The sequence below is a fragment of the Suncus etruscus genome, chromosome 15 (assembly GCF_024139225.1).
Source record: "Suncus etruscus isolate mSunEtr1 chromosome 15, mSunEtr1.pri.cur, whole genome shotgun sequence".
Classification (NCBI taxonomy): Eukaryota; Metazoa; Chordata; class Mammalia; order Eulipotyphla; family Soricidae; genus Suncus; species Suncus etruscus.
In genome coordinates this window covers 89731708-89751906 of record NC_064862.1, presented here as the reverse complement: position 1 = coordinate 89751906, position 20199 = coordinate 89731708, and the positions used below count along the sequence as shown (strand labels likewise).

Genomic DNA, 20199 nt, shown 5'->3' with positions numbered 1-20199 from the left:
CTCCTGGCAGGCACAGGGGGACCATATGGGACACCGGGATTTGAACCAACCACCTTTGGTCCTGGATCGGCTGCTTGCAAGGCAAACGCCGCTGTGCTATCTCTCCAGGCTCGTTTGTTTTGTTTTTGAGTCACACCCGACAGAGTTTTGGGGTTATTGCTGGCTTTGTGTTCAGAAATCACTCCTGGTAGGCTCGGGGAATCCAACCCAGTCCGCTGTTGCAAGGCAAGGGCCCTCCTGGCAGTGCCATGGCTCAGGCCTCCACTAGCCACTTTCTCTGGCTTCACTCCTCAGAGATGTGAATTGGAGTCAGTCTAATAGACTTAGCGGTCACTGATGCATTATCAATGTCTGTTGCTCTTTTGTTTTATTTGGTTTTTCTTTGTGGATGTCGGGACATACACAGTGGTTTTCAGGGGCTCTTTATGGGTCTGTGCTCATGAGTAATTCCTACTGGGGCTCCCCCAACCATCTGGGTCTCCGGGCATAAAACTGGAATTGGCTCAAACAAAGCAAGTTCTCTCTTACTCCCCGGTGTGATAGTTGGCCCTGGAAGGACCTTATTTATTTATTTATTTATTTTTGGGCCACACCCGCAGTGCTCAGGGATCACTCCATGCTCTGCACTCAGAAATTGCCCCTGGCAGGCTCAAAGAACCATAAAGGATGAAGAGGATGGAACCGGATTCCATCTCAGGTCAGCTGCGTGCAAGGCAAATGCCCTACCACTGTTCTATCACTCCAGCCCCAAAGATTGTTTTTTTAAATATGGAACGCTTCACGAATTTGTGTGTCATCCTTGTGCAAGGGCCATGCTAATCTTCTCTGTATCATTCCAATTTTAGTATGTGTGCTGCTGAAGCGAGCACCCCAAAAATGTCTAAACAGAGCAATGAAGATATGTTCAAGCCCTACGGATCTTAGAGTATGGGGGTGTATTAAATATTAATTTTAAAATCCTTTAGTTGGATGGATGGTGAGGCCTTTCTTGGCTAGCCCAGTATCAGAGTAACAGTGAGGAAATGACCCACAGCCAGTCAGTAGATTTCTGGAGACATGAAGCTTTATTATAAGGCCCTAACCACCATGTGTGGCTTCTAAGCTAAACAGCTTCTGCATCCATGCTGTCTCTTATCTCTCTCCCTCTGCAGCCTCTTCTTCCAGCTCCTTCTGACCTGCTCTCCCCCTGAGGCAACCCCTTCGTTGTTACGAACCATAGACCCCTCCCATCCAGGTAAGAAAATAGGAAGTTGAGGGAGGGGAAACATTGGGGAACAGGTGTAGGGGGTGGAGAGCACAAAGGAGACCCTGAAATTGCAGTGAAGTTCCGAGGGGTGGGGAGTGTAGGACAGGTTGAAGGTTGGCGCAGGAGGAGACATTGGGGATCTGGGTATTTGCTTGAGAGATAAACGCAGAAAATCTGGTGAGTGTGCAGCTGCTTCCCTGGGGGGGTCCAGGCCCAGTGGGGGGGGTTCAGGACATGCAGCCATAGAGATGTATGTATTCAGAGAATTCCTCCAGCTCTGCCAGTAAGTCCTTCTTGTCTACATCCTCCTTGCCTGGCCAATGCATAATGAACGTATCCTTGGACAGGATATAGATGTTGCTGTGGCAGGGTAGGGGGATAGAATGTAAGATGAGGAGCACCTGGTCCCCCACCCAAGGGTGTGGAGATCGCCCCCCTCATCCTGCCTGTGGGTAGAAAATAGACTTGACCACGAATGGTCAAATGGTCTTTGGACTTGTGTAGTGTACAAACTGGACCGCCCTGCAGGGCAGCCCCTGAAGCAGGAAGATTCTTGCTCCTGATGATGGGACAGGGGATGGGAGAAGGGAGAAGAAGGGGGGCCTCTCACGCACTCAGATTGGACCGTCCATATGTCAGTCACATGACCCATGATGAGGTACGTTTCATGCTCTCGGAGCGCCAGTGAATCCTGGCAGGTGGCGTGGGAGAGGAATTTCTTCTTGCTGAGGGGCTTGACCATGTCCGAGCCTGGGGGACAAGGGGTGTGTGACTGTGCACAGCTTGCAGACTCCCCAGAAATGGTCTTTTCTGGGGGGAACAGGTGTACCAGGGGTTGATCCCGGGTCACACGCATGCCAGGCAAGAGCTCTCCCCACTGTACTTTCTCTTGTCCTGTCTTTTACTTTATTTGTTTTGGGGCCACATTTGGCAATGTTTAGGAGTTCCTCCTGGCTCTGCACACAGGCTTAAAGGGCCTTATGGGATGCTGGGGATCGAACCCAGGTCAGTCGTGTGCAAGGCAAACACCTATCCTGACCTATCAGGTTTTTTTTTTGGGGGGTGGGCTGGGGAGTTTGGGTCAACTCGGCTGCACTCAGGAGTTACTCCTGGCTCTGCACTCAGAAATCGCTCCTGTCAGGCTTGGGGGACCATGTGGAATGCCAGGAATCGAACCAGGGTCTGTCCTGAGTTTGCCACGTGCTAGGTAGGCAATGCCCTAATGCTGTGCTATTGTTCCGGCTGCTGACTTACCAGACTTGATGATGGTTTGAAGCTGCATGTTGTAGTAGATGTCTGAATTGTCGGCTGAGGCCTCCACATCCTCCAGCCTCACTTTGTATACTGTATGGGGTGGGGAGCGGTAAAGGGGGAGATGGACAGTGTTGGGGTCTCTCTGGTTTGCAGGTGTGCCCACAGTCCCCAGGGCTCTCCTAGCACTCACCGAAGTCCACGCTGGCCTCGCAGGCAGCTGCCTGGAGTTCCTCCTTCTTTATCTGCCTGTTAAATCTCAGGGCAGGACACGGCTCTGGAAGGTGGGGGCCAGCGGGTTTGGCTTCACTCGATGGGAGGCTTCCTCCCTTTCATTTCCAAGGCCCTCTGGATTGCTCTGTCTTACTTTTTTTTTATTTATTATTATTTTTTTATTTAAAGTTTTCTCTCCTGATTCTGCCTCTCTCCCTCACTCCTGGAACTCTGCGATGAAGGGGATCTAGCCTGGGTCGGCCGCCTGTGAAGCAAACACCCTCCCCACAGGACTCCTTTTAAAAATCATTTTTTGCCGGCCAAGAGTGATAGAACAGCTGGAAGAGCATTTGCCTGGTATGCAGTTGACCTGAGTTCGATCCCAAGCATCCCATAGGGTCCCCGAGCCAGCCAGGAGTGATTTCTGAGCACAGAACCAGGAATAATCCCTGAGCACCACCGGTTGTGGACACCAAACAAACAACCCACAAAATACTTGTCTAATTATTTTTCCTGTTTTCTTTCTCTCCTGTCTCTCTGGGGTTTCCTAATTCACTGCCTTTTTTTTTTGGTGCAGTTGCAGCCCAGGAGAGAAACACTACGGATCAGGGGAAGGGTTCTTGGAACCCCATTTGCCCGTCATCGCCCTGGGATCCCCAGGACCTCACCCTCCGCACAGCGGCAGACGTCTTTGTAGCAGATTTTGCTCAGAGAATATCGCTCTTGTGGCAGGTTGTAGAAAGTGCTGCACCTCCGGGCTGTCAGCGGGAGTGTTTGGACTCAGCAGGCCTTCCAGGGCAACTTGCCATTGGGCCCAGGCCACGCCCCCAGCCTCCAAGTTGTGGTCCTTCCAGGTCCCGCCCTTCTCCACCGTCAAGCCCCGCCCACAGGAGGGACCCGCTCTCCCAGCCAACCAATCCCCAAGCAGGCCTCACTGCTCCACCCAATCCCCTTCTTCCCCTAAAACCACGCCCCTTGCTAATTTCTCCTGGCCCGCCCACCAGAGGACCACTCGAGGCCACGCCCCTCATCCCTCCCTGGCTGCCCTTGGCGATGGGCTCTGGGCATCCTGGCGGGTTGGGGCACCACTCTTCACCGGACCCCGCTGCTCACAGGGCTCGTAGTAGTCGTAGATGGTGACCTGGGCGGCCTGCAGGAAGTCCACCTGCAGCAGCCGGTGCACTCGGAAGCCCAGCACGGTATCTTCCTTGTTAGAGACCTGAGGGACAGGAAGAAAGTCATGGGCAGACCCTGGTTCTCTGACCTACCTGGGCAAGCAGGCAGAGGCTCTTTCCTCACCTTCTCCAGGTGGAGCACCACTGTGCTGTTGTTGGAGCTCAGCCTGTTCTCATACTGGGAGGCATACATCTCCACCTCGCTGGTGAGCTGGGGGCAGAGGGGCAACACAGAGCAGAGATTCCCCCCAAAAAACCCCAGCATACATGCTCTGGAAAATTCAGTGTGTGTGAGGCTCCCTGTTATGTCTAAGGAGTCCCAGAGTTGGGAAGCTGAGGCAAGAGCAGAGCCAGGATTTTTTTTTTTTTTTGGGGGGGGGGGCGAACCACTGCTTAGTCACTCTCTTGCCTGTTTGAGATCTTCCTCGTTGGGGTAGAAGCCAGTGAGCAGGGTAACCTCCATGATGCTCCTGGCCACATCTTCTTTTCCGTGGAACCTGAGGGTTTCACAGTTCTGGTTCCTGCTAGGTGGGTGTGATAGACCCATCCCCAATCCCCCTATTTACCCCTATCACTCTTCCATACCCCTCAAACATGCAGCCATAAGGGTATTTTTTTGGGTGGGGTTTAGATCAACCTGGCAGCGCTCAGGCTCTGTGTATAGAAATCGAAATAGATCCTGGCAGTTTCAGGGAACCATATGGAATGCCAGGAATCGAACCGGGGTCCGTCCAGGGTAGACAAATGTCTACCGCTTTACCATTGCTCCGGCCCCAGACATGAGGTTTCTGAGACCCTGCATGCTTGCTAAACAGTTTTCCCTGAACATCTTGTCTTTTCTTGCCTTTCTGTTTATCTCTTTCTTGCTACCAGCCCTTTGCACAGCGCCCTTACACACAGTCATGAATTCCTGGCAGTTACTCTGGTTACTATCTGTCTCTGCCTACAGGTTGTATCAGCAGGCATGGAGGGGGAGGGCCTCTCTGAGTTTGATCTCAGCTGTGTCCCCAAATCCAATCTCAGATACAGGTGGGGAGAGCCCTGTGGGGCTGGGAACAGCCCTGGGCATCTGGTCACACGACTCAGCTCTCCCTCCTGGAAAGAATGCCGGACAGTGGGCAGGCTGGGAAGTGGAGTGAAAGGCAGATGTGGGGAGACAGAACTGGCCAGGACAGTGGGGAGGGTGCTTGACTTGCACTGGGTTCAAGCTCCAACATCTCAGGGGGGTCCCCCTTTAATGCTACCAGGAGCCATCCCTGAGCACAGGGCCAGGAGTCAGCCCTGAGCACTGTTGGCCAGAAAAAAAAAAAAACAAAAGGCAGAAAAAATCTCCACCAAATGAAATGTAACGTCATTAGGAGGAGCTGCTAAGGGGTCCCTATGGATCCTCAGAAATTGGGTCTTCCTCTGCCCAGCCCCAAATCCTGGCGCTCCGCGACCTTGTTCTTATCCACAGCTGGTAGGTCTCTTCCCCGGTCCTGCTCTCTGCAGAGGAAAGGCAGGTACTTAGGGCCTGGGTGCTCCAATAACTTTGAGAATGGGGCCTCCTGAGCCTGCTGGCTGGGACCCAACCCTGGGCCAGGCTCCACGGCTCAGAGAGCAGGAGTCATGCAAACCAAAGGGTCAGAGGTCAAGGCCCAGAGCTGCCATGTGCCTCCCTCTAGCTCCATTCCACCAGTTGCTCTGTTGTCTGTGTTCTCTGGATGTCATTTCTGCTCACACAGGCAATGGGGGCATGGAGTAACCCCAAAAAGAGGTACGACACCCCTCACCACTGTTGAGCACCACAGTTAAAATGATGCACAACGTTTGCCTTGCAAGCAGCCGATCCAGGACCAAAGGTGGTTGGTTCGAATCCCGGTGTCCCATATGTTCCCCCATGCCTGCCAGGAGCTATTTCTGAGCGTAGAGCCAGGAGTAACTCCTGAGCACTGCTGGGTGTGGCCCAAAAACCAAAAAAAAACAAAAAAAAAGATGCACAAGATCTCAACGCACAGTCCAGCATGCCTTGGATGTGGCTGACCCGGATTTGATTTCTTGCATCTCATAGTGTCCCCCTGAGCATTGCCAGGAATGATTCCTGAGCACAGGACCAGGAATAACCCTTAAGCATCGCCAGGTGTGGCTCAAATAAAAAAAAAAAAGAGGAAAATTATGGGTGCGTGTTCCCTAAATGCAGGCTCACGTTTCTCAGTGCGGGTGAAGGTCACATTTAGGTGGAAGAGGTTGCAAGTGTCTTTTCTGGCCTCAGGAGACTTGTAGTACACGGTCAGGATCTATGGGACCAGGACAACATCAGAACTCAGACCTCCTTCCTCCCCTGACTGCCCAGGGGTGTCCCCTCACCTTGCAGACTACTTCTATCAAAACAAAACAAAACAAAACAGAAGTTTCTTTGTGTATATGTTTGGGGCTTTGAGCCTCACCCAACAGTGCTCAGGGGCTACTCCAGATGCTGTTTTGTTTGTTTGTTTGTTTGTTTTTTGGTTTTGGGGTCACACCCGGCAATGCTCAGGAGTTCCTCCTGGCTCTACGTTCAGAAATCGCTCCTGGCAAGCTTGGGAGACCATATGGGATGCCGGGATTCAAACTACCATCTTTCTGTAGTTAAGGCAAATGCCTTACCTCCATGCTATCTCTCCGGCCCTTATTTGTTTTTTTTGTTTTGTTTTGTTTTGTTTTGAGGCCCACCCCTGGAGGTGCTCAGAGGTTACTCTTGGCTCTGCGCTCAGAAACCACTCCTGACTTGGGAGACCATATGGGATGCCTGGGGTAGAACCTGGGGTAGAACCAGGTTAGCCACATTCAAGGTAAGTGTCCTACCACTGCGAGCTACCACTCTGGCCTCCTACTCCAGGCTCTGTGCTCAGGTGTCCCCCCTCCTGGTGCTTAGGGGAACCACATGAAGTGCCAGGTTTAATATGAGTTGGCTGCTTGCACAGCAAGCAGATCCAGATTACAGATCTCTGTAATTATCTCTTGGAAACTGAAGCTCAATTTTTTTTTTTTATCATTATTATTTGCTTCTTTCTGGGCCATCCCCGGCGGTGCTCAGGGCTGACTCCTGGCTCTGTGCTTAGGGGACCCTCTATGATGCTGGGGATCGAACGTGGACTGGACGCAGCCTAGAGCCTTCATTCCGTACTATGTCATGTGGGGCTGGTAGGGCTAGAGTTTGTTTTATTGTCTCCAGCTAAAGTGAGAGCTGGTTGCACTCATGTTTTGGGGTATAAATTCTCCTCAGCTGGACCCTAAGAACCCTGTGACCTACTGAGACTGTGCCGGTCCCTCTGCCGCTGGCTTGAATCTCCAGGTCTTCCAGGTCGGTTAACTACAGCACAAGAGGAGAGAAAATTAGAGGGGTTACCCAGCTTAGGGTGGAGGTGGTGCTGGAGAAATGTTGTTTTTGCTTTTTTTCCCTCCTTCTCTCTCTCTCTCTTTTTTGGGGGGGCAGGTCTTGCACCATTTCAAAGTCCCCAGTACAAAAACTGCCCTCCTGCATTTCCCCAGACTTCTGCCATGTTACCCCTGCTCCCCAGCTGTGATCCTAAGTGGCTGTCCCCTGTGCCTCACTTGTGAACGCTTCTCAATATGCCTAAAATGAATGATTTTGGCCCTGATGATGCAAACTCTTTGCTCTTGGGGCAAAGTCCTAAATCCTGGCCTGGACCCCTGGCTTTGAGCCCTACACCCCTCCCCTTGCTCCCAGCTCCTCTGCTTCTAGTCAGCTCACCCCACCACACACCTGCCCTTCCCATCACCCCTGTGCACACTGCGGGGTTGGCACTAGATGCTGTTTCTCAGCCTCTAATATTCTCCCATTCCTGTTTCTTCTACCTCCGAAGGTCTGGCCATGCACTGTGCTTATGCGTCACATTGAACAATTTCTTTGCCTTAACATATTTTTATTTTATTTTTTTCTTTGGCCACCCCTGGCAGTGCTCATGGCTGTCTCCTGGCTCTGAGCTCAGGGATCACTCTTGATGGGTTCAGGAGACCTTATGGGTGCTGGGGATAGACTCCAGGTTGGCTGCGTGCAAGGCAAACTCTTTGCTACTTCTTCAGCCCCTCCACTGTTGTTTTTCTCTTTCTATCTCTCCTCCCAATTTCCCACCATGAGACCAATAAATAGTGTCAACTCTGCACCTGACTTCCTGCTAGCTGCTGCCCTATTGTAAGTATCATAAATATGGCCACTCTAGATATGAATACTATGAGAAAATGCCTTTTCTGGCCGGCCTTCCTTCCCCCTCTTTCCAACCCTCTCTTTTTCCTCCCTACCCCCACCAGGCTACACCCAATGATGCTTAAGGGTTACTCAGGGCTCTGTGCTCAGGAGTCACACCTGGCAGGCTAGGGGACAGGCCAGAGGGTAGGCCTGGGGGGATCCCTATAGGATGCAGGAGATCAAACCCGTCAATACCAGTGCCCACCCCTCTATGTCATGGCCCCCGAACCCCTAAACTGGGCTCTTCCCACCTGGATTGACTTCTGCTGGGAGGCTTCACTCAGCTCCGTGACCCACTCTGAGCGCAAGTCTCCGTCGAGGACCTTGATGCGAACTTGGAGGTCAAAGGGGACTGCCTGGCAGTAGCAGGCCAATGCCTCCATGGCCACCACGATGGTCTGCAGTGTAGGGAGACCACAGAGCTCGGATCAGCACAGAAGGATAGATCCACCCTGCCCCTACCTCGCCCACCCACACAGCCACGCCCACAACAAGCAGTGGTCACGCCCACTCATTTATTCATGCCTCATGCCCTTGCCCATGGTCACTGCCCACCATGCCTACTTTCCTGGACACGCTGCGCCACCTCACCTGGGAGGACCTGAAGCCTCCAGTCAGCTCCCTGGCCTCCAGGAGCCACTTGGCGATGGCGTGAGTCTCGTTGTGGAGTCGGAGCTGAAGCTTCTGCAGGAGCACATAGGCCATGGCCTCCACTCTCGACAGGGATGAGGTCTGCTCCTGGAGCAGCCTGTGCGTCCCATCTGCACACGAGGCAAAGCCCAGCCTGTCACCGCCATCCGGGCGCCCGCTGCCATTGATCCAGCTGTCCCTTACTTTTACTTATTTGGGTATGTTTGCGTGTGTGGGTGTGTGTGGCTGGGGGTTGATTGAAACCTGGCTGTGCTCAGGGGACCCAATGTGAGGTTGGGAAACCAATTGGGATCAACCATATGTAAGGCAAATGCCTCCATTTCTTTTTTTTTTTTTTTTTTGGTTTTTGGGCCACACCCTGTGACGCTCAGGGGTTACTCCTGGCTATGCGCTCAGAAGTCGCTCCTGGCTTGGGGGACCATATGGGACGCCGGGGGATCGAACCGAGGTCCGTCCTAGGTTAGCGCAGGCAAGGCAGGCACCTTACCTCCAGCGCCACTGCCCGGCCCCTCCATTTCTTTCCTTTCTTTTTTTCTTTCTCTTTTCTGTTTTCTTTATTTTGGGTGAGGGGGTCACACCTAGTGATGCTCAGGGCTTACTCCTCGCTCTGTGCTCAGGGGTCCGACCCTATGGGATGCCAAGGATCAAACCCAGATTGGCCATGAGCAAGGCCAACAAACCCCTCTGTCTTTATGTCTGTCCTATCACTCCAGCCCCGTCTTCACTTCTGTATTTTCTCTTTGGCCATCATTTATTTTTGTTGTAGGGGGCCACACCAGGCAAGACTCAGGGCGCACTCCTAAGGTCTGTGCTCAGCAATCAGGGATCCCTAAAAGCCTACAGAGATCAAAGGCAAGGCAAAATCGCAGTCTTCTCCACTGTGCTATGGCTCCATCCTTTTGGGGTTCCCTTTTGAACAAGAAGATCTCAGCTTTCCACAACCTCTCCATGCTATGTCCGGAGACCTCCCCATGTCTGTAATCTATCTGTGCATCCCCAGGCCACGCACAAAGCCACGCCTTTCTGATAGTCACCCCCACTCCACAAGCCACACTCGACCAAGCCCTGCTCGCATGCCACTTGACACACCACGCCCCCTCGAATCACCATGCCCACTCCGCTCTCCAAGCCACGCGAGACCAAGTCAGTCTCGTGGACTTTGGTGGCTCAAGGGCTCATCCTAACTCGGAGTCCCCGATACCCACTGTGGTTGCTGATGTCCCATAGACGGTCATTGGCGTGGGGGCTCTGGGTCAGTGCCAGGGCATAGGACGTGATGCTAACAGCAAAGAGCGTCTTCAGGTGGGGCAGGCGTTGCTCCAAGAAACCACTGGCTCGCTCCAGGTTGACGGGCAATTTCTATGGAGTCAGAGAGACAGCGGCGGAGGTCAGAGGAAAGGGGGGACTGGGAACTGGAAGGGTATCACCCAGGTGCCTGATCGCCTGCCCTCTATTATGTTTCCAAGCCACAGCCAGTGATGCTCAGATCTGACTCTTGGCTCTGTGCTCAGGGATCACTCCTGGCAGTGCTCAAGGAATCCTATGGAATGCCAGTAATCAAACTAGGGGACCATCCCTCCCTATAGGGCTCAAAAGAGGAGGATGGTCAACGGTGCCAGTGCCAGGAATTGAACCAGAGGCAGCCACAAGCAAGCAGGTGCCACCAACCTTGCTATCTCTGTGCCCCCTGACCCTTGCCCTCCGTTTCTGTGCCTACCGGCTCTTCCTTTTGGCAGATATCCTTCACCTCGTGCAGGGAGATGAGGACAGCAGCTGTGAGGGACACGGAGGCCTCGGAGCCCTGGGTACCGCCCTGTGGATGCAGAGTCAGCCTGGTGAGGCTGCACCTCGCCAAGCTTCGACCTTGACTCTGGGCTCAGGGTTTCCCTCTGCAGCGCGGGTGTGGCACCCCGGGGTGGTGGATCCCACTGACCTTCATGGAGCTCAGGACCACGGGACTTTGCTCCATGAAGTGCCCGTCCCCAGCCTGCCTGTGGATGCTGAGCCAGCGCGCCATGGCGCACAGAGAGCGTTCCTCCAGCCCAGGGAGGGTCGTGACTTTCTGTGCCAGCGAGTAGATCCGGAGCACATAGCTGGTGAGCCTTTTGGAAGGAGGACCCCGGGAGGGGGTGTTGCAGGATATAGGGGGCATCAGCAGCCTGGGGGAGCCCGTGCTGGGTTGCCTCTCAGGCCTGCTGGACCTGCCAGACCCTGTACCACCCGTCTATTGTGGATGCACCCAGGTTGAGGAGCCGTGTCTGGCTCTCAGCCACATGGTTTTTTTTTTTGTTTGTTTGTTTGTTTGTTTTTTTACCATGTGCTCCCTGGCGTTCCTTTGACAGTGTGGTAGGTTCCATCTGCGTTCCGGTGCCTTAGCATTTGAGTGTAACCTGGGGATGGCACATGAGCAGAATGTGCATGGAGCTTGGATGTTGGGGTACAGTCATGTGAGGGACATTATTCCAGCACAGGCTGGTGGATGTGAATGATTTGAAGGTGCAGGCCAGGGCTTACTTCTGCCTTTTTCTTTGGAGGGGGTGGTTAGGTCATGCCCAATGACTCTCAGGGGTTACCCCTAGCTATGCACTCAAATCGCTCCTGTTGGGGAACAATATCGAACGCCGGGTATTGAACCCAGGTCTATCCTGGGTCAACTGCGTGCAAGGCAAACGACCTACCCACTGTGCTATTGCTCTGGCCCCTACTCCTGATTTTTGTTTGTTTGTTTGTTTGTTGGGTCACACCCAGCAGCGCACAGGGGTTACTCCTGGCTCTATGTTCAGAAATCGCCCTGGCAGGCACGGGGGACCATATGGGATGCCGGGATTTGAACCACTGAATTTCTGCATGAGAAGCAAACGCCTTACCTCCATGCTATCTCTCTGGCCCCAGCTTTTTTGTTAAATTTATTTTAATTTGGTTTGGGGGCCACACCCAGCGGTGCTCAAGGGTCAATCCTGGCTCTGTGCTCAGAAATTACAATTGGCGGGGCCGGAGAGGTGGCTCTAGAGGTAAGGTGTCTGCCTTGCAAGTGCTAGCCAAGGAAATACTGCGGTTCGATCCCCCAGCGTCCCATATGGTCCTCCCAAGCCAGGGGCAATTTCTGAGCGCTTAGCCAGGAGTAACCCCTGAGCATCAAACGGGTGTGGCCAAAAAATAAAAATAAAAAAGAAAGAAATTACAATTGGCAGGCATGGGGGGGGACACATGGGATGCTGGGTATCAAATCTGGGTGGGCCATGTGCCAGGGCCCTCCGTGCTATGCTATCTCTCAAGTGGCCCCTTTAAGTTTGACTCTTGGTGTTTGGACTACAACTGGCAGTGCTCACAGCTGATTCCTGGCTCTGTGCTTAGGGATCACTCCTGGCAGGGGCTCAGGGACCCCTGAGCCAGGGATCAAATCCTAGCCAGCCCCGTGCAAAGCCAGTGCCCTCCCACTGTGCTATGGTTCTGGCACCCATTTGGGCTTTTTTTTGTTTGTTTGTTTGTATGGGGGGGGCACTCACCGCTGACAATGTTCTTGACTACCTGTTCCCTGTGCTCTACCCCGACTTTGCCCCACTGGCCGGTGGCATCCAGGTAACCGGTTAGCAGGATGAGGGGTGCCAGGGTGCTCAGAATCTGCTCAGGGTTTCCCTGGGGGATGGTCAGCAGTTTCCGAGTCTCCCTGGGGGTCAGGCTGCCCAGCGCCGTCTCTGCTAGCTTGTCCCCTGGTAGCCATGAGGAGGTGTCAGGCCAGATTCAGGGGTCTCCTCAAGTCCCATGCTCCTGCCACTCCCATCCCTGTCACCACCCTCACACCTTGGACACTGATGATTACTTCTTTCTCCGTGTTGGTGACATGGTTCTCCAACTCTTGTCTGGGCAACTTTATATTCTGGGTCTGTCCTGCCAGGACATGGAGTCAGGCCGCTGGCAGATGTCGGAGAAATGGGGGACAGGCACCGGTTGAGGGTCAGCCCCTTCCCTGTCCTTCACCCATTTCCTACCAACCTTGGGGGTTTAGCAGGATGCTGTGGGATCTCTTTTCCACCTGCCAACGCTCCTGTGGGAAGCAAAGGAAATGGGAAGATAAACAACACATCAAAAGGACAGAGTTTGGGGGTTCCAGAGGAGACACCAGTGCTTGGTGAGGAGGATCACGGGAAGGAGGAGCACGGGGCCCCCAGATATGGCTTTTCTGTGCCCTTCGTTGTTTGACTGGAGGCCAGTGACTTAACTTCTCTGCCTCCCTTGTCTTGTCTGCCAGGAAAAGAGAGAGAGAGAGAAAGAGAGAGAGAGAGAGAGAGAGAGAGAGAGAGAGAGAGAGAGAGAGAGAGAGAGAGAGAGAGAGAGAGACTGGAATGATAGCAAAGCAGGGAAGGCACTTGCCTTGTATGCAGCTAACTTGAATTTGATCTCAGCATCTCATCGGGTCTCCTGAGCACTGCTAGGACTGATGCTTGAGCACAAAGCCAGGAGTAACCCCTGAGCACTGTTGGATGTAGCTCCCCAAGAAAACTCAAACCTCGCCTCTAACATGGGATTGAACCAGAGTGATAGCACAGCAGGAAAGGCCAAGAGTCAGCCCTGAGCATCACTGGGTGTGACCCAAAACAAAATGAAAAAGAAAAAATGTAAAGGGTCGTGGCATCTAGAGTCTAGGCTGACTTTGTGTCTTTGAAGTTCCTTTGTGGGGCCTGAGCAATTGCCAACTGTCGGGCATTGTTCTTGCACACTGCCGATCTGAGACAGATCTGGGTTTGATTCCTAGTATCCCATATGGTCCCCAAACCTGCTAGGAGCAATTTCTGAGCACAGAGCCAGATTTGGGGGCTCTCTGGGTGTGACCCAAAAACCAAAACATAAAATAAAATAAAATAATAAAAATAATAATAAAATAAATAAAATAAAAAGAAGAAAAAGAAAAGAAAAAATAGAGGGGGTTGAAGTGATAGCACAGTAGAAGGGCATCTGCCTTGCAAACTGCTAACCTGGGATGGGCACAGGTTCAATTCCTGGCATCCCATATGGTCCCCCAAGCCTGCCAGGAGCAATTTATGAGCAAAGAGCCAAGAGTAACCCTTCAGCACCACTGATGTGACCAAAAAACACAAAACAAAAAAAGTAAAGCAATATTAATGGGGCTCAAAGCATGCGTGCATGGAGACATTCGTCTCCAATGAAGCCCAGAGCATTTGAGCATATGCCCGATGGCCACACAACGGGCACCAGCTCCCATCCCAGCCTAGCATCGGAGATCCCTGAACCAGTGCTCTGGGGGTGAGTGTCCTGGGTACCCCTCCCTCCTCAGTTCCTGGGGATTAAATGACCCAAGGTCTCCGCACCCCCCCAGTTTCCCCATTACCCGAACGAGGAGCGTCTTCCGCACGTGGTCCCGGGCTTCTCCGCCCACCTTCACCTCCACTTTCACCTGTCCCGCCTCCAGTGGGATGAACTCGTAGGGGATCATCTTGGAGGTCATGGGGGGCACCGTCACCCGCTGTCGCCAGGGGGAGCCCGGCCTGGACACGCTGCACAAGGATTCCTTGTGGGGGAATTCCACTCCCACCTGGGGTGGGGTGGGGGTGTATCATTGGAGCATGGAGTCCTGGAGCAAAGTCCTTCCTGCTCCCCTCTACCCCGAGTAAGGCAGAGCAGTTTGGGGGACCTGAGTTGGCAACACAGTGCTCCGTGTTGTGTGAACTCAGGAAAGCTAGTATACCCCTCTGGGCCTCTGTTACCTCTTTTCTCAAATGCACATCGGGGTTCAAGGGATAGGACAGTGAGGAGGGCACTTGCCTTGCAATAAAGTCAGGTTGGCCCTGTACAAGGCAAGAGCCCTCCTTCTGTACTATCTCTCCAATTCCCACTTTAAAAAAATTTTTGGGGGCTGGAGCAATAGCACAGCGGTAGAGCACTTGCCTTGCACGGGGCCGACTTGGATGGACCTGGGTTCAGTTCAAATCTCAAATTCTCATATGATCCCCTGAGCCTGCCAGGGATTGCTCCCGGCAGTGCTTCAGGGACTGTATGCACCGCCGGCAAGTGCCTTGACTCTCTCTACCATCGTCTCTCCAGCCCTGCTCCCCCAAGATGCACAGGGCGAGGAGGGCCTGAGGGGGGTCTTTACCCGAACCAAATGGTTTCTGAAATTGTGCAGCACAGCTTTCACGTGGACCTGCTCATTCTTGACCACTGAGGGAGGCAACTTGAGATCCACAAAGAACAGCTCCTGAACTGTCAGTTCTAAGGGCTCCAAGATGCAGAGGTCTAGAGAGAAAGAAGGGCTTGATGTGGGGGAACGCAAGGAGCAAGGACCTCTCGTTCCCTGGGTCCCCCTTGGCATCAGACTGTCAGGGAGGGGTGTTCACCTTGTCCAGCATTTAGTCTCACTGCCCCAAGCTGCCAGGTGGTGATGGAGTCAGGAAAGTGGGCCCAGATGTTGCTGTGGGAGATGCTAGGAGGGAGGTAGGGAGGTCAGAGGGAGAAGGCGTCGCTGACTTCCTGCCCCAGACAGACCCTCCAGCGGAGGGGCCACATATCTGCCAGGGGGCGCTTTCTGATCCTTCTGGAGGGGCATGTGGGTAGCCCTGAAGAAGACGTGGGAGGCGGACCAGGGAGGTTCCAAATAGGGGACTCCACTTAGGGACCGTGATGCCGAGTATTGCTTGTGGTGCTTGGAAGGGACCAGGGCCAGAGGCTGGGGGGCCGTGGCTGGGGGCTGGACCTACCCTGACTGATTTTGGGGCAGGATCATGTTTATCCAGAGCCAGTTCTCACGGAACAAGCTTCTAAGAGACAAGTCTTCTTCGAAGAAATCATCATCTTCATAATTAGCTGCAATGGGCAGGGGTCCATGCTAACTCCTTCCACCACAAGCCTGGTGGACCTCCTTTCAGGAAATTAGAGGCAGTGGGATAGACTCTAAGCCTCATCCCCTTTCTTGAGGTTGGGGACCACTTTCCGTCCTTTCTACCAGATCCTCTTTCTAGTCCCTCCAGCAGACAGACCCCTGCGGGCGGGATATTTTCAGTTCCTCCTATCAGACCACCCTAGGGTAGAATCTGCACTCAGGACGTCCTTCCAGACACACTTGAGGAAGAGGTCAATTTCCAAACCCTTCCATCAAACCTCTGGAGGGTTTGATGTTTCTATCAGGCCCTCTTGGGGGTAGGGTCCGTTTCCAGTTCCCCATCAGGCGCTGTAGTGGGCGGGATCAGTTTCCAGCCTCTCCCATCAGAGGGAGCAGGGCTGGAGATGTGGGGTGGCACGTGCCACTCTTCCCTGTACTCTCAGTATTGTGCTCACTTGTCCCTGGGTACAGCTCCTCCTCCTGGGCCTGCTGCGCCTGATGACAGCATCTGAGAAACTCAGCCACGCAGGCCGGCCCAAGTCGCACATGCCGGGCCCTCTCCTCGCAGCTCAGTCCCACGGGGCTCACCCGCATTCCTGCCTCACAGCACTGCTTTTCCAGCTGGGTCCCGAACTGGCCAACTGCAGGATGGAAGTAGGAGTTAGGGGAGAGAATGCAACCCCACTCCCAGCCAGGGCAGGGCCGCCTGCTCGCTGATCTGATGGCTTGAAGCTATCTAACTGTGCTAGAAATTCTACTCTAACGCCTGCCCAGCTTGGTGATGGAAGGTTCCACCTTTCCTAGAAGCCACTGGAAGTGTCCAGGTCTCTGGTGTGGCCGATGAGGGATGCAGTAGGTTGGGAGTCCTGAGGGGGCAGTTTCAGTTCTGACCTGCATTTTGCTTGGCCTGTAGCCTCTTCAGAGCCTGGCGACGGTTGCGGTGGCGAACAATGGGAGGTTCTGGGGGGCATCGCCAGTCTGGGGGTGAGAGGGAAGAATGAGAGGGCAAAGTAACATTCAGATTGTTCTGGAGTTGTGACTGTAAGCCCAATGGTTTTTTTTTTTTTGGGGGGGGGTCACACCTGGTGACGCTCAGGTATTACTCCTGGCTATGCACTCAGAAATCACCCCTGGCTTGTGGGACCATACGGGATGCCGGGGGATCGAACCACAGTCTGTCCTAGGCTAGAGTGGGCAAGGCAGATGCCTTACTGCTTGCACCACCGTTCCGGCTCCTGTTTCTTTTGTTTTATATTTTATTTTTTTATTTCTTTATTTTTTGGTTTTTGGGTCACACCCGGCAGTGCTCAGGTGTTACTCCTGGCTCTACGGGGTTCGAACCACCGTCCTGCATGGAAGGCAAACGCCTTACCTCCATGCTATCTTGCCGGCCCCTCTTTTGTTTTATTTTTATTTATTTTGGTTTTGGGTCCACACCGGACAGTGCCTGGGGGTAACTTGTGGCTGTGTGCTCAGGGAATCACTCCTGATGGGTTTAGGGAACCCTCTGGGAGGCCAGGAATTGGACTAGGATTAACCGTTTGCAAGGCAAGTGCCCTCCCCACCCTCCCACCATTTGGGACTCATGACTGTCCCAGTTTGAGTGGCAGGAGCTTGGCTCAGCCGCTGCAAAGTGCACCCTGTCCCCCGCATCCTATCTCCTTCGGGCCCACCTTCTGCATATACCTGAGCTGGCCTTGGTGCCCATTCCGGTGCTCAACTTGAAGTCCAGGCCAGCGTCTTTGAACACCCCGAATCTGTCTTTTCCACTGCCTGCTGTGCACCCGATATCATTTTCCTCCACCACATCCCAGACCTGGGGGTGGAAAGAGCTGGGGGCAGAGCCATGAAAACTCCCCCCAACCCTGAAAAAGGACTCCAAGTATTCTCCATGCCATATCTGAAGCCATTAGCACCTGCCAATCTCTATGATATTACAAACTAGCTTCTTGAATCCTTACAACCTTTTGTTTTTCTTTTGGGGCCACACCTGGCAGTGCTCAGAGGTTACTCCTGGCTCTTTGCCGAGGAATTACTTCTGGTGGTGCTCGGGGGGACATTCAAGGATGCTGGGGATCAAACTCAGTTCAGTCTCATACAAGGCAAGTGACCTATCCACTATATCACCACTCCAGTCAATGAAAGACTAGCATCCTACACCCTGTGGGCACTCACTTTCTGTCTCTCAAGTTTGTTAGCCTTTGGGCCACATCCAACACTGTTCAGGGGCTACTCAATGCTAAAGGGTTGATATCCAGGTGCTCAGGGAACTGCATGGTGCAGGAGAAAATGCCCAGATATCCCGCATATAAAGGTTCTGCCCGAGTCCTTTAAGTCTCCCCCCTACCCCGCCATGTCGTCCATCTGGACTGAAGAAATATGACTCCAGCTAGAAACAATGATTTTCCAGGTAGCTGGAGCTGGAGATAGGACAGCGTTTAGGAAGCTTGCCCTTCAAGCAGCCAGTCAAGATTCTATCTTCTTTTTTTTTTTTTTTTTTTTTTTTTTGGTTTTTGGTTTTTGGGCCACACCCGGTAACGCTCAGGGGTTACTCCTGGCTATGTGCTCAGAAGTTGCTCCTGGCTTGGGGGACCATATGGGACACCGGGGGATCGAACCACGGTCCGTCCAAGGCTAGCGCAGGCAAGGCAGGCACCTTACCTCCAGCGCCACCGCCCGGCCCCAAGATTCTATCTTCTTACAATCATTCTATAGGGTTCCTTGAGCCCCCACAGAGTCAGCTCTGAGCACCTCCAGGTGTGGCTCTAAAATAAAAGAGAACAGAACAAAATCTCCTGGCAGCCTCCTGTCCTAATTCTCGTGTCCTCTCACCTTCTTCTGTGTGAGTCTGTGTTTGCTGTTTAGGACATGGACAGCCTTGTCCACAAATAGCATACAGATGTTGGCCTTTGCATCCCCCGTCACCTTCACGGTCGTGGAATGCCCCGGTAATAAACTCTGCCCAGATTTTTCGTTCTTCAACTCAATCTTCAGCTGATCCAGGAAAGAGAACCAAAGGGGTTCATGGGAAACCCAGTCCCACCTTCCCCACAAGACCACTTTCAAATTCAACCCTCTTTTTTTTTTTTTTTTTTTTTTTTGGCTTTTAGGCCACATCCTATAATGCTCAGGGACTACTCTACGCTCTACGCTCAGAAATTGCCCCCCTGCAGGCTCGGGGGACCATATGGGATGCTGGGATTAGAACGAACCACTGTCCTTCTGCATGCAAAGCAAACACCCTACCTCCATGCTATCTCTCCGGCCCCAAATTCAACCCTCTTTTTTTTTTTTTTTTAATTCAACCCTTTTAATGCCTAGATGAAACATCGGGGAACCCCACCAGCCTAATTCCAATAACATATAATTGTGTTAAACCTCTCCATTCCCAGGTTGAGTTTCCCCACACTTTTTTCATTTGTTTGTTTTTTGGATTACACCTGGCAATACTCAGGGGTGACTTCTTGCTCTGAACTCAGGAATCACTCCTGGTGAGCTTGGGAGACCCAATAGGATGTTAGAGATTAAATCTAGGTTGGCCCTGTGCAAGGCAAGCACCCGACCTGCTGTGCCTGATCTTGAGTTGAGCTCTTTCTTTTTTTTTTTTTTTGAGGGGGGGGCAATGATGCTCAGAGGTTACTCCTGGATATGCGCTCAGAAATTAATCCTGGCCTGGTTACCATATGGGATGCTGGGGGATTGAACTTCTGTCTGTCCTAGGTTAATGCCAGCAAGGCAGATGCCTTACCACTCCGCGCCACTGCTCCAGCCCCTTGAGTTGAGGTTTGTTTTTTTTTTTTTTTTGGTTTTTGGGCCACACCCTGTGACGCTCAGGGGTTACTCCTGGCTATGCGCTCAGAGGTTGCTCCTGGCTTCTTGGGGGACCATATGGGACGCCGGGGGATCGAACCGCGGTCCGTCCTAGGCTAGCACAGGCAAGGCAGGCACCTTACCTCCAGCGCCACCGCCCGGCCCCAAGTTTTTTTTTTTTTTTTTTTTTTTGCGGGAGGGGGTGTGTGTCACACCTGGCAGCGCTCAGGGGTTACTCCTGGTTCTATGCTCAGAAATTACTCCTGCAGGCTCAGGGATGCTGGGATTTGAATCACCGTTCTTCTGCATGTAAGGCAAATGCCATGCTATCTCTTTGGCCCTCTGAGTTGAGCTCTTTTTTTTTTTTTGTTTTTGGGCCACACCCGTTTGACGCTCAGGGGTTACTCCTGGCTATGTGCTCAGAAGTCGCCCCTGGCTTGGGGGGACCATATGGGACGCCGGGGGATCGAACCGAGGTCCTTCCTTGGCTAGCGCTTGCAAGGCAGACACCTTACCTCCAGCGCCACCTACCCGGCCCCTTTTTTTTTTTTGGTTTTTGGGTCACACCCAGCAGTGCTCAGGGGTTACTCCTGACTGCTCAGAAATAGCTCCTGGCAGGCACGGGGGACCATATGGGACACCGGGATTTGAACCAACCACCTTTGGTCCTGGATCGGCTGCTTGCAAGGCAAACACCGCTGTGCTATCTTTCCAGGCCCTGAGTTGAGCTCTTAAGGCCACATTTTTCTCTTCTTCCCACCCCTGCCCTGTCATCCATTGTCAGTCAATT

At 53.0% G+C, this 20199-nt stretch overlaps 1 protein-coding gene, 1 long non-coding RNA gene and 1 other non-coding gene across 3 annotated transcripts in view; all 3 read right to left on the bottom strand.

Annotated features, from left to right (window-relative positions):
- Positions 1-762: 762 nt before the first annotated feature.
- On the bottom strand, positions 763-869 carry LOC126031632 (U6 spliceosomal RNA). Its single transcript, XR_007503465.1, has one exon. It is a non-coding gene; the product is annotated as a U6 spliceosomal RNA (small nuclear RNA).
- A 529-nt stretch (positions 870-1398) lies between these two features.
- The window catches only part of LOC126029669 (complement C3 alpha chain-like), a 40326-nt gene continuing 21525 nt past the window's right edge, over positions 1399-20199 (bottom strand). Inside the window, exon 13 of the mRNA XM_049787982.1 lies at positions 1399-1606. Within this exon, the coding sequence (XP_049643939.1) occupies positions 1474-1606 (133 nt within the window). The 3' untranslated portion in view covers positions 1399-1473. The remainder of the gene's footprint in view (positions 1607-20199) is intronic.
- Positions 5330-7243, bottom strand: LOC126029690 (uncharacterized). Its single transcript, XR_007503035.1, has 3 exons — positions 7157-7243; positions 6071-6161; positions 5330-5370 (listed from the first exon to the last, which is right to left on the bottom strand). It is a non-coding gene; the product is annotated as an uncharacterized LOC126029690 (long non-coding RNA).